Below are 13,841 nucleotides of genomic sequence, written 5' to 3' on the forward strand. Positions count from 1 at the left end.
GATCACAAGGTCAGGAGATCGAGACCACGGTGAAACCCCGTCTCTACTAAAAATACAAAAAATTAGCCGGGCACGGTTGTGGGCGCCTGTAGTCCCAGCTACTCGGGAGGCTGAGGCAGGAGAATGGCGTGAACCCGGGAGGCGGAGCTTGCAGTGAGCCGAGATCACGCCACTGCACTCCAGCCTGGGCGACAAAGCGAGACTCCGTCTCAAAAAAAAAAAAAAAAAAAAAAAAAAAGAGATGGGGCTCATGACTGTAATCTCAGCACTTTTAGGAGGCAGAGGTGGGAGGATCCCTTGAGCCCAAAAGGCTGAGGCTGCAGTGACCTATGATCATGCCACTGTACTCCAGCCTGGGTGACAAAGTGAGACTTTGTCTCTTAAAAATAGAAAACAATACAGGCCAGGTGCAGTGGCTCACACCTGTAATCCCAGCACTTTGGAAGACCAAGGAGGGCAGATCACTTGAGGTCAGGAGTTCGAGACCAGCCCGGCCAACATGGCAAAACATGGCAAAACCCTGTCTCTACCAAAAATACAAAAAATTAGCCAGGCACGGTGGTGCGCACCTGTAATCCCAACTACTCAGGAGCCTGAGGCAGGAGAATCGCTTGAACCTAGGAGGTGGAGATTGCAGTGAGCCAAGATTGTGCCACTGCACTCCAGCCTGGGCAACAGAGCAAGACTACATCTTAAAACAAGTCAAAGGGGGATTATAGAAAGGTGGCCCATCTATACAGTGGAATATTACTCAGCCATGAAAAGGAATAAAGCTCTGACACAGGCTACAATATGGATAAACCTTGAAAATTCTATGCTTAGTGACAGAGGCCAGACACAAAAGAATACTGTATAATTCCATTTATATGAAATGTCCAGGGCAGGCAAATCCATAAGGACAGAGAGGATTCATGGCTGGCAGGGGCTGGGGGAGGGACACAGGGCGTGACTGCAAAAGGGTTCGAGGTTTCTTTTTGTGTGGATGGAAAAGTTCTGTAATTAGATGGTGGTGATGGCTGCGTAACTGTATCGACTACACTAAAACCACTAAGCTGACCGGGCACGGTGGCTCACACTTGTAATCCCAACACTTTGGGAGGCCAAGGCAGGTGGATCACCTGAGGTCGGGAGTTCGAGACCAGCCTGACCAACCTGGTGAAATCCCATCTCTACTAAAAATATGAAAATTAGCTGGGCATGGTGGTGCACACCTACAATCCCAGCTACTTGGGAGGCTGAGGCAGAAGAATCGCAGGGGGAGGTTGCAGTACAAAAAGATCTCGCCACGGCACTCCAGCCTGGGTGACAGAGCGAGACTGTCTCAAAAACACCACAGTAGGCCAGATGCGGTGGCTCACGCCTGTAACCCCAGCACTTTAGGAGGCCGAGGCGGGCGGATTACGAGGTCAGGAGATAGAGACCATCCTGGCTAACACAGTGAAACCCCATCTCTACCAAAGAATACAAAAAATTAGCCGGGCATAGTGGTGAGCACCTATAGTCCCAGCTACTCGGCAGGCTAAGGCAGGAGAACGGTGTGAACCCAGGAAGCGGAGGTTGCAGTGAGCCAAGATTGTGCCACTGTACTCCAGGCTGGGCGACAGAGCAAGACTCCATCTCAAAAAAAAAAAAAAAAAAAAAAAAAACACACGCAGTAAAATGAAACCACTGAACTGTACACTTTAAAAGGGTGACCTTTATATTACCTGAACTATTATCTTAATAGAGCTGTTCAAGATTTTTAGGGTAGGCATGGCAGCTCACACCTGTAATCCCAGTACTTTGGGAGACCCAGACAGGAAGATGGCTTGAGGCCAGGAGTTCCAGACCAGCCTGGGCAACATAGTGAGACTTCTCTCTACTAAAAAAAGATAAATACATATATATATATAATATGTATATATTTTATATATATCAAAATATATACATATTTTATATATATGTATATAAAAGTAGCCAGACATGGTGGTTTGCACCTGTAGTAGTCCCAGTTACTCAGGAGGCTGAGGCAGGATGATTGCTTGAGCATGGGAGTTTGAGGCTGCAGTGAGCTATGAGGACACCACCACTGTACTCCAGCCTGGGTGGCAAAGTGAGATCTTGAATCAAAAAGATTTTTTTTTTTTTTGAGATAGAGTCTCGCCCTGTCGTCCAGGCTGGAGTGCAGTGGCACAATCTCGGCTCACTGCAACCTCCGCCTCCTGGGTTCATGCCATTCTCCTGCCTCAGCCTCCCAAGTAGCTGGGATTACAGGTGCATACCACCACGCCCAACTCATTTTTTATTTTTAGTAGAGACGAGGTTTCACCATGTTGGCCAGGCTGGTCTCAAACTCCTGACCTCAGGTGATCCACCCACCTCAGCCTCCCAAAGTGCTGCAATTACAGGTGTGAGCCACCACGCCCAGCCAAAAAAAATTTTTTTTTTTTGAGACAGAGTCTCGCTCTGTCGCCCAGGCTGGAGTGCAGTGGCGCGATCTCGGCTCACTGTAAGCTCCGCCTCCCAGGTTCACGCCATTCTCCTGCCTCGGCCTCCTGAGTACCTGGGACTACAGGTGCCCGTCACCACGCCCAGCTAATTTTTTGTATTTTTGGTAGAGACGGGATTTCATCGTGTGAACCAGGATGATCTCGATCTCCTGACCTCGTGATCCGCCCGTCTCGGCCTCCCAAAGTGCTGGGATTACAGGCGTGAGCCACCGCGCCCGGCCAAAAGATTTTAAAGTGAACCAGGAAAGAAATATGATGTGCAACATTACAGTTGGTGGCAAAACAGTCCCACAAATACTTCTCTGGGCTTTGCTCATTTTTTAAACATGACATTGTTCTTTAAAGTGAGAGAAAAATCAAAGAGAAGGCAGCAATCTCAACAACGAACCCACTTTCGTGTTTTCTAGGAAGGGCCCACTGGGGACATTTATGGAGTTTCCTTCAAGTACTGGGAATCTTTCCTATTTTCATGTTCACACTTATTTCTGGTATAATCCACATACCATACAATTCACCCATTTAAAGTGTACAATTCTGTGGATTTTAGTATATCCACAGACATGGGCAACCATCAATTTGAGAACATTTTTACCACTCATAAAGAAACCCCAGACTGCACGTGGTGACTCATGTCTGTAATCCCAGCACTTTGGGAGGCTGAGATGGGAGGATCGCCTAATCACAGGAGTTGGAGACCAGCCTGGGCAACATAATGAGACCCCCATCTCTACAAAAAAAAAAAAAAAAAATTAAATTTGCCAATCATGGTGCTGCATGCCTGTGGCACCAGCTACTCGGGAGGCTGAGATGGGAGGATCACTTGAGCCCAGGAGTTGGAGGCTGCGATGAGCTGTGATCACACCACTGGACTCCAGCCTGGACAACAGGGCAAGACTGTCTCAAAAACAAACTAAATCTGCCCATATGGTTACTTAACCATCAATAAAAGGCACCAGTAATAGGTTGGTGTGAATTAATTAATCTGCAAGATGCAGCCCCTTTACCATCTGAGATTTTTTTTTTTTTTTTTTTTTACGTTTTTAAAGACAGCATCTCATTCTGTTGCCCAGGCTGGAGTACAGTGGTGCAATCACAGTTCACTGCAGCCTCTAGCTCCGAGACTCAAGCAATCAGCCTCCTGCCTCAACCTCCTGAGTAGTGGGGACTACAGAACCACCACCACACCTGGCTAATATTTTTTTTGTTTGTTTTTTTGAGACGGAGTCTCACTCGGTCGCCCAGGCTGGAGTGCAGTGGCCGGATCTCAGCTCACTGCAAGCTCCGCCTCCCGGGTTCACGCCATTCTCCTGCCTCAGCCTCCCGAGTAGCTGGGACTACAGGCGCCCGCCACCTCGCCTGGCTATTTTTTTTTTGTATTTTTTAGTAGAGACGGGGTTTCACCGTGTTAGCCAGGATGGTCTCGATCTCCTGACCTCGTGATCCGCCCATCTCGGCCTCCCAAAGTGCTGGGATTACAGGCTTGAGCCACCGCACCCGGCCTAATATTTTTATTTATTTGTAGAGTTGGGGTCTACAGGCTGGTCTCAAACTCCTACACACTCAAGTGATCCTCCCGAGAGAAGGGACCAGCAAGCTTTGCTGGCCAGGCAGTGAGTATTTTTCAGCTTTGTGGTCCAGTTGGTTTCTGCTGCACCTACTCAGTTCTGTTGATAGTAGCACAAACGCCACTATATACATAAAGAAGTGGGTGTGGTGGTGTCAATAAAACTTTATTTACAAAGACAGGCAGTGTCCCTGACTTGGGCCCCATTGGCTGTGGTTTGCTGACCCCTGCACTCAAGGCTGCTAAGTTAACAGCCCAGCACCTCCTAGGCTGTTAGAACCTCAGCCCATCACCATCATCTCCTGGGTCTCAGTTTTCTCAACTGTAAAGTGGGGTTGAAGCCACCTGCCTCACGTTTCTCCGGGGATTTTTGTAAAATAATGCACAAAAGTGCACAGAAAGCTCCAAAGGCAGTTTGCAAATAGGAAGACACAATCAAGTCTATCTGTGAAAAACATTTATTCTGAGAATCTAAAATCTGGACAAAGAATATTGGACTTTAGAAAAAGCCTACACAAAATTGTCTCATTCTTCCCTAATACATTAATAATCTAACAATAAGGAGGTGAAAAAAAAAATCCTTTAAAAATAACATTGTTCCAGTTTGTCTGCAGGTATGTGATTTAAAATATCCCTGTCCTATTGAGGTATAGGCTGCAAACTTTGGTAAAATTAGAAAAATTAACAAAACCTTTCAAAAAAAAATACAAAAACAAAAACAACAACCAAACTCTAACGTTGTATCTTTCTTGGTACATATACAGTAACTACAAAAAAAATTCATTTAGAAAATGTGTTCATAGAAAAAAAACAAAAACAAAAACAAAAATCCTCTTGTAAGTTCTCACTTGCCGAGTTAAAAAATTGAATTTCAATGATCTGTAAGGCTCAAACTGTTCCCAAGCACCCATCTGGTGTCAGGAAGAACTGGATGACCGTAGTTTCTAGAATCTGGTTGGCATTTTCAATAATTCAGTGCTAACAACAAAGACGATGTCGTCTTTAGAAAGAAGGAACGAACCAAAGGCACTTGGGCGTGACTTCGTGTGCTGGCATCCGTCCATGGCCGCCTTCATCGGACAGCGTCAGCCACACATCTGGCCCACGTAGAGCAGAGTCCCCTTGAGGCCATTTCTGCATGGACCCAACTCCCTGCTCTTGTGGGCAGAGGACTTTTCACGCAGATCTCAGACGCTAAGCAGTCTGGCGGGGGATGGCTTTGAGACAAAGGTTTCAACTGGGCCCGAGATGTTTCCTCTTTTCCTTGCAACAACTTCAACAGACAGCTGAGCCACGCCACGCCACGGGCTGCCACGGGCCACCACGGGGAACCATCTCACTGGACTTTAGATGACAAAATGCTGTCAGGAAGATGCTTGCTCTGACCTTGGGGGCCAGAACCCGAGAGAAGGACTGATCCCTTCGCCTTCTTCAAGAGTTGGTGGCAGCAACTTCTGAGAACTTGACACCAGAAACATCAACAGCCTCCACGCCACGTAGTTTCTGATTCCATCTTTAAAAAATCTTACACTGTTTTGTCGAGAAATTGTAGGCTTTTATGTTTTCAAAAAACTAAACACAATACTGAGAAGTCCAACTTTTAGCCAGAATACATAAATTCCTGAAAATGTATAGATTTGAAAAATAAAAATAAAAAAAAAAAAAAAAAAGGAAGACAAATCTTTTTAGGGAACAGAGAAAACACTACCTGTTTAAGTTAAGCCCGCTAAGAACAAAATCAGGGCCGATGAACGAACCCTCCGACACATTTTCAGCAAAACGCCTGTCGAGAAGTGCTTGGAGATCACCGGCCATTGCCGTAGCCGGGGAAGAGCTGGTTGAGGACGGTCTGCAGAGGCTGGTTCACCTGCATGGTGTAGCTCCGGCCCAGGTCGTAGCGGCAGGCGGGGCAGCTGAACACCTGTGCCCGGAACGATCTGTCCAGGCAATCCTGTAAGACACAGCAGGGGCGTGAGAAGTGCCATCCACGCCATCAGGTTTGCTCCTGGCCACCTCTCCCAGTGCTGCAAGGACAGTCTCACCAGGTCCAGAGGACCCCTCCTGACCTTCAGTCTCACTTTCCACCTGCCGCCCATCACCAGCCTGGCCTCCTTGGGGGCCCTCTAAGATTCCAAGCTCACCCAGCCTCCAGGCTTTTGTCCCTGCAAGTCATGCCACTTAACAGCTCGGCCCCCTGGCTCTCATCACTCATAGCTCAGCTCAAGTCACCTCCCCTATGGGGCCTTCCCTGACACCTCCCTAGAGTATCAGAGGCAGTCCCATCACGTTGCCCCATCTGCCTTCACGATGTCACCTCTCCTTCCACCTGTGGAGCCATCTTATTTATTAATGTGCTTATCTTATCTACAACAGGGCAGATGCTCCCTGAGCTTTGAGGCTGTGTTCTCTCTCAACACCAAGCACAGGGTATACAGTAGATGCTTAATAAACACACACATCAGGCCGAGCATCGTGGCTCATGCCTGTAATCCCAGCACTCTGGAAGGCCGAGGGGGGCAGATCACTTGAGGTCAGGAGTTCAAGACCAGCCTGGCCAACATGGTGAAACCCCAGCTCTACTAAAAATACAAAATTTAGCCAGGCGCATGACTGTAATTCCAGCTACTTGGGAGGCTGAGGCAAGAGAATGACTTGAACCCGGGAGGCGGAGGTTGCAGTGAGCTGAGATCACGCCATTGCACTCCAGCCTGGGTGACAGGGCAAGACTCCGTCTCAAAGAAAAAACAAAAACAAAAAAATTAGCCAGGCGCAGCTATTCCGGAGGCTGAGGTGGGAGGATCACCTGAGCCCAGGGAGGCTGAGGCTGCAGTGAGCTGTGATCACGCCACTGCACTCCAGCCTGGGCGACAGAGCAAGACCTTGTCTCGAAAAAAATAAAAAATAAACACACGTCAATGAGAGGAAAGGGGAAACCAAGTCCGGCAGATTCAGACTCCTAAATTCAAGCTCAACCAAGTCATGCCCGGGGAAGAAAGCCAGGAGGAGACAGAGCTGAGAGGCCCGGAGCCTCCACTTCCCAAGCAGACAAACAGGGAAGATGCCACCGGGCTGGCTGCATGCCAGGGAGGAGTGAGACACCGCACACAGGTGCGCAGATGCCTACACGAGGGACACATGTCTGCAGCTGGGCAAGGGCAGTGGCAACACAAGGGTAGAGGCCCAGTGACCACAGCACAGTCACCTGCTCCAGGCAGCCTGTGGCCTTTTTTTTTTTTTTAAGATGGAGTCTCACTCTGATGCCCAGGCTGGAGTACAATGGCACGATCTCGGCTCACCGCAACCTCCACCTCCCAGGTTCAAGCGATTCTCCCACATCAGCCTCCCGAGTAGCGCCTGTCACCAAGAGCGGCTAATTTTGTTTTATTTTTAGTAGAGACGGGGTTTCACCATGTTGGTCAGGCTGGTCTCGAACTCCTGACCTCGGAGATCGAGACCATCCTGGCTAACACGGTGAAACCCCGTCTCTACTAAAAAATACAAAAAAACTAGCCGGGCGTGGTGGCGGGCGCCTGTAGTCCCAGCTACTCAGGAGGCTGAGGCAGGAGAATGGCGTGAACCCAGGAGGCGGAGCTTGCAGTGAGCCGAGATCCGGCCACTGCACTCCAGCCTGGGCAACAGAGCCAGACTCCGTCTCAAAAAAAAAAAAAAAAAAAAACAAAAAACTCCTGACCTCAAGTGACCCTCCCACCTCAGCTTCCCCAAGTGCTGGGATTACAGTCATGAGCCACCGTGGCCAGCCTCAAGTTTTTCATTTAAAAAAATCAAGGTGGAAGGTCACAGCCTGTTTCCCAGAACCCCTCCAATGCTGAGCTTCCCGAGTTGAAACAGAGCAGCGAGGACAGACTGTGGGGACACAGTGACGCTGGTTAGCCCCTTCCTTTACATCCTCAGCGCTTCTGCGCCTTCACACCAATGCACAGGAAAGGTGGTTTCCCAGTGTCCCCACAGTCCTTCCTACTGTCACGGGGCTCCCAGGCCTCCCTCTTCCAAGAGCCCCCCACAGCCAGCCCTCTGCCTGTGCCCACCTCCTGAGCACTTCCTTCCTGCCAGGGGCTAAGCCAGGACCCTCACGACAACCTGGCGGCCAGGACGTCGATACCAGGTCCCTTCTCATTGTGGCCAACTGAGGCTGGGAGGGATTAGTGCCTGCACGCCTGAGAGGTGAGAGATGGCTCAGACCTGGACCACCAGCCCCAAAGACACCACGACTTCTCACCGCTTCTGCCACTTCACTCAGGGCACGCAGGGCGGCCCACACGGCTGAAAGGACTTAGTCCACAGGGCGAGGCAGGTGGGGCCAAGGAGGCAGAGGTGCCATGGGCGTGACTGGGAACACCCTGTCTCCTGACCTTCCCTGATCTGCCTCCTGGCAGGAAAGCAAACACAGGGTCTGAGACCCGGGGCTGTGGCCCATGGCTGAGAGGACTGCGGGACTGCAGTTGGCAGGGAAACCGCCGGCAACTCAGAGGCCTGGGGAGATCTGCGGGGTGGCAGGGTCAGTCCCTTCCACACCTGTCCCATGGACTGCCGGCTCTGGCCAGAGGTCACAGCAGAGAAGCCATCACCCAGACCCACACTGCCCACCGGGGCAGTTCTGCCCCCAGGGGGCACTGGGAGGTGTCTGGGGACATCTGTGGTTGTCTCGATTAGGCAGGGAGCTCCTGGCATGGAGTGGGTGGGGACCAGGGATGCTGCTCAGCACCCTGCAGCGCTCAGGACGACTCCACCCCAGAGAATGATCTGACCCCAAGGCCCACAGCACAGAGGGGAAGAGACCCTGTCCTGGCCCCAAACCTATCTCTTTGAAAACCATCAGCGGGGGCCGGGCGCGGTGGCTCACGCCTGTAATCCCAGCACTTTAGGAGGCCGAGGCAGGTGGATCACGAGGTCAGGAGATCGAGACCATCCTGGCTAACACGGTGAAACCCCATCCCTACTACAAATACAAAAAATTAGCCTGGCGTGGTGGCGGGCGCCTGTAGTCTCAGCTACTCGGGAGGCTGAGGCAGGAGAATGGTGTGAACCCGGGAGGCGGAGCTTGCAGTGAGCAGAGAGCGCAACACTGCACTCCAGCCCGGGCGACAGAGCGAGACTCCATCTCAAAAAAAAAAAAAAAAAAAAACACAACAACAACAAAAAAACCATCGGCTGGGATCATGTTTCCCTCCTGGGACCTACCACCTGTCCTGAGTCTAAAGCCCATGCCAGGCCACCGCCCCAGTGCCCAGAGCCACCACAGGCCCCAGCTGCTGGTTTCTCACCCAGGCTTTTTCACCTGCTGTCCCAGGTACCAGGGATGCTGTGTGGTAACACCACCTCCTCCAGGAAGCCTTCTTTCCTGCCCCCCAGGGGATGTGCACCTCCCTCTCCGGACCTTGGGCCAAGACGGTGGCCCATCCTCTCCACCCTGGCCCCTTGGCCATACAAGACTGGGGGGAGAATGTTCCAGGCCTCCATCATAATACAGGCCTCCCAGAAAGCAGTCAACAAGGCCCCGAGAAAAGCTGCAGAGTGACCGGAGCAAAGCCAGTGAGCCTCCGTCTGTAGTGGGCGGGCATGTGGGAACGGGAGGTCAGGTCATCCTTCTGGAACCTTCCACCTGGCTCCCGCGGCTGTCTCCGCTCACCTTGCACACGTTGTGCTGGCACACGGTCGTGATGGGCCGGAACACCAGCTCCTGACAGCAGATACACTGGAACGCCTCCTCCACTTTACTCAGGAACAACTGGAACTAGAGGAAAGCGGGCGTGAGGCCGGCAAAGACCCCAGGACCAGGGCTCCCAGAGGTCGGCGGCTTCCTGCTGAGCATGTACCTGGGTCCTCTAATTCTGTCCCCAGCCTTCACTCCAGGAGGCGGGGGCCATGATCGTCCCCGTTCTGAGAAAAACAGACGCCCAAAAGGCATGAGCCTCACCCGAAGTCCCCAACACCCCAAGTGGAGAGGTGGGGAGGATGGGGCGGAGCCGGTACAGGGGGCCTCGATGATGCTGGGCAGGACCCAGATGCGACCAGCTGGCACCACCAAACACGCCCTGCACTGAGTCAAGACAGGGCTTTAGGAGAGGTTCCTGGCCGGGTGCAGCAACTCACACCTGTCATCCCAGAACTTTGGAAGGCCAAGACAAGAGGATCGCTTGAGCCAGGTGTTCAAGACTAACCCGGCAACACAGTGAGACCCTGTCTCTACAAAAAATTAAAAAAATAGACCAGGCATGCTGGCTCGTGCCTGTAATCCCAGTACTTTGGGAGGCTGAGGTGAGCAGATCACCTAAGGTCAGGAGTTCAAGACCAGCCTGACCAACATGGTGAAATCTTGTCTCTACTAAAAATACAAGATTAGCCCAGCGCGGTGGCTCAAGCCTGTAATCCCAGCACTTTGGGAGGCCGAGACGGGCGGATCACTAGGTCAGGAGATCGAGACCATCCTGGCTAACACGGTGAAACCCCATCTCTATTAAAAAAATACAAAAAAACTAGCCGGGCGAGGTGGCGGCGCCTGTAGTCCCAGCTACTCGGGAGGCTGAGGCAGGAGAATGGCGTGAACCCGGGAGGCGGAGCTTGCAGTGAGCTGAGATCCGGCCACTGCACCCCAGCCTAGGTGACAGAGCGAGACTCCGTCTCAAAAAAAAAAAAAAAAAAAAAAAAAAACAAGATTAGTCAGGCGTGGTGGTGGGCACCTGTAATCTCAGGTACTCGGGAGGCTAAGGCAGGAGACTCACTTGAACCTGGGAGGTGGAGATTGCAGTGATCTGAGATCGCGTCATTGCACACTCCACCCCGGGCAACGAGAGCAAAACTCCGTCTCAAAAAAAATAATAAAAATAAATAAAATAAATTTTAAAAATAGGCGTGGCCTGGGAGTCAGGAGTTCAAGGCTACAGTGACCTGTGTCTGTGCCACTGCACTCTAGCCTGGATGACAGGGCAAGACGCTGTCTTCCTCCCCCCCCCAAAAAAAAAAGGTACTCCTGAGGCATGGTCTACACTGGCACAATGCATACTGAGTACACAGGCCACCAGAAGCCCAGCCACAGATGACTTGAAAGACACCTCCCTCCTGCTTGGAGCTAAGTGCGGGGACCAAAGAGACACAAATGAAGGGCGGAGGCAAGGCGCTGTCCCAGCATGGGGTGGGGGCTGGGGACAAGGCCCTGGGAAGAATGTAGCCTGAAGGAAACAGGAGTAGAGGGACCCCTGAGATGGCCTCGGCCACAGCTGAATCCTGAGACCTGCAACTACGTCACCATCCACAGCAGAGAAGAAATGGCAGGCGGGACTGAGTGAAAGGCCTGGAGCTGGGAGAGCATCCTGGGTGAGACAGGGGGCCTGATATCACCTCGAGGTCCTCCCGAGAGAGGGGCGGGAAGGTGAGACTCAGAGCCTGGAAGAGGATGTGCTGTGGCTGTGAAGGGGGAGGAAGGGGCCACGAGCAGAGGGATGCGGCGCCTCTGGTGTTGGGAAAGGCAGGAATCTCGTTCTTCCCTGGAGCCCCCAGGAGGGCCCAGCCCTGCCCGTGCCCCGACCTTAGCCCACCAAGGCCTCTGTCAGGCTCCCAGCCCCAGAGCTGTGAGATGCGAGTCGCTTTGCACTCTGAGGCTGGGGGTCACTTTGCAACAGCCCCAGGAGGCGGAGACAAAAGGTAGGATGGCAGGGGGTGCCGGGACCGCAGAGCGGGTGTGCGGGGGCTGCGGAGCGAGTGCGAGTGACGGTTTCACAGGAGCAGGGTTTTAGTTTGGGGAAAGGAGAAAGTTCTGGAGGTGGCGATGGTGGTGACAGTTGCATAACCACATCAATGTGCTCAGTGCCACTGACCTGTACACTTGAAAATGGTGAAAATGGTAAATAAGCTCTATACATTTTACCGCAATCAACACAAATCAGGGCGACGAGTGAGCCGCGCGTGCCTACCGGGCTGCCGCTCGCCGGCCGGTCCTTGAGTGACGCCAGGACCTCATTCCACAGCTTGGCATTGCTCTTGTCCTCTCTGATGAGGCTGCTCTGCTGGGCCGTGAGGCTGTAAGGCTCCACCTTGCTTTTCTTGGCTGTCCGGCGCGGGGACACGGCCCTGCTCGGGCCACCTCCTGGAAGAGGGCGGGGCGCGTGAGGGAGGGGAGCGTGGCCCGAGCTGCTGGAGACACACCCACCTGCTCCCACGTCCATACGACCCCGACCCCACACCCACGAGACACCCACCTGCTCCCACACACACAAGATGCTCACCTGCCGACTTCCGCTTCCACTTGCCCTTGCCCGTCCTGGGGGACGTGAAGCCCCCCTCCTGCTGCTCCTCCTCCTCCCTCTTGCTGTTCTCCTTCTCTCGCTCTCGGTTGGCCAGGGCTTCCAGGTAGCCTTCTGGATACTTCAGGAGAAGGAGGGACGGGTGTGAGTCAGGCTTGGGGCCCACTGGGACCCGCCTGCTCTTCCGGCCCCCTTGCCAGGTGTGGATTTCCAAACGCACCTGACTCCCGATCCCCCTGAAGAGCACAGGGTAGTTCTCCCTTATCTAGTTTTGCTGTTTCAGTGACCCAAAGTCAACTGAAAATGTTACATGGAATATTCCAGAAACAATTCCTGGGCTGGGCGCGGTGGCTCACGCCTGTAATCCCTGCACTTTGGGAGGCCGAGGCGGGCGGATCACGAGGTCAGGAGATCGAGACCATCCTGGCTAACACGGTGAAACCCCGTCTCTACTAAAAATACAAAAAATTAGCCGGGCGCGGTGGCGGGCGCCTGTAGTCCCAGCTACTCGGGAGGCTGAGGCAGGAGAATGGCGCGAACCCGGGAGGCGGAGCTTGCAGTGAGCCGAGATGGTGCCACTGCACTCCAGCCTGGGCAACAGAGTGAAGACTCCGCCTCAGAAAAAAAAAAAAAAAAAAAAAAAAAGACAATTCCTAAGTTGTAAACTGTACACTGTTCTGAGGCGCATGATGAAATACTGCATCGTCCCGCAGGGATGTGAACCTTCCCTTTGTCCAGTGTCTCGATTCTCCTGCCTCTGCTTCCCAAGTAGCTGGGGTTACAGGTGCCTGCCACCACACCCAGTTCATTTTTGTATTTTTAGTAGAGATGGGGGCTTCACCATGTTGGCCAGGCTGGTCTTGAACTCCTGACCTCAGGTGATCCACCTGCCTCAGTCATCCAAAGTGCTGGGATTACAGGCTAAATATAAAATGTTAATATTAAACATTATAATTTTTATTACATAAACTCAGCACTTTGGGAAGCCAAGGCAGGGGGATCGCTTGAGCCCAGGAGTTTGAGACCAGCCTGGGCAACATAGCAAGATTCCCTCTTCAAAAAAATTTTAAAAAATAGCCCAGTGTGCTGGCGTGCATCTGTAGTCCCAGCTACTTAGGAGGCTGAGGCAGGAGAATCGCTTGAGCCCAGGAGTTTGAGGCTGCAGTGAGCTATGATCGCACCACGACACTCCAGCATGGACGACAGAGCGAGACCTGGTCTCAAAAATAAAAATAATGGCCCGAAAGTGCAAGAGTAGGGATGCTGGCAATTTGGATATGCTAAAGAGAAGCCAAAGATGTGAAAGACAGGTTGCGAATCTCATACTGTACCTAATTTATAGATTAAACTTAATCACCAGTCTACACGTATAGAAAAAAACATCATAGGCCGGGCGCGGTGGCTCAAGCCTGTAATCCCAGCACTTTGGGAGGCTGAGGCGGGCGGATCACGAGGTCAGGAGATCGAGACCATCCTGGCTGACACGGTGAAACCCCGTCTCTACTAAAAAATACAAAAAACTAGCCGGGC

At 52.2% G+C, this 13,841-nt stretch overlaps 2 protein-coding genes across 3 annotated transcripts in view; one reads left to right on the plus strand and one right to left on the minus strand.

The window, feature by feature from the left end:
* Positions 1-13,841, plus strand: part of MYDGF (myeloid derived growth factor) — a 408,533-nt gene that overhangs the window by 92,090 nt on the left and 302,602 nt on the right. The window contains exon 1 of one of the 2 annotated variants that reach the window (XM_050770875.1): positions 11,718-11,727. The exons of the other annotated variant lie outside the window; for it this stretch is intronic. The gene's annotated coding sequence lies outside the window, so the exon portion shown is untranslated. Of the gene's footprint in view, positions 1-11,717; positions 11,728-13,841 lie in introns of those variants that run through there. 2 annotated transcript variants of the gene reach the window in all.
* UHRF1 (ubiquitin like with PHD and ring finger domains 1) overlaps positions 4,494-13,841 on the minus strand; it is a 56,695-nt gene continuing 47,347 nt past the window's right edge. The window contains 4 exon segments of the mRNA XM_050770173.1: positions 4,494-6,004; positions 9,701-9,805; positions 11,982-12,154; positions 12,294-12,432. Of these exon segments, the coding sequence (XP_050626130.1) occupies positions 5,858-6,004; positions 9,701-9,805; positions 11,982-12,154; positions 12,294-12,432 (564 nt within the window). The 3' untranslated portion in view covers positions 4,494-5,857.

This window comes from Macaca thibetana, chromosome 19 (genome assembly GCF_024542745.1).
Source record: "Macaca thibetana thibetana isolate TM-01 chromosome 19, ASM2454274v1, whole genome shotgun sequence".
In the NCBI taxonomy this organism is placed as follows: domain Eukaryota; kingdom Metazoa; phylum Chordata; class Mammalia; order Primates; family Cercopithecidae; genus Macaca; species Macaca thibetana.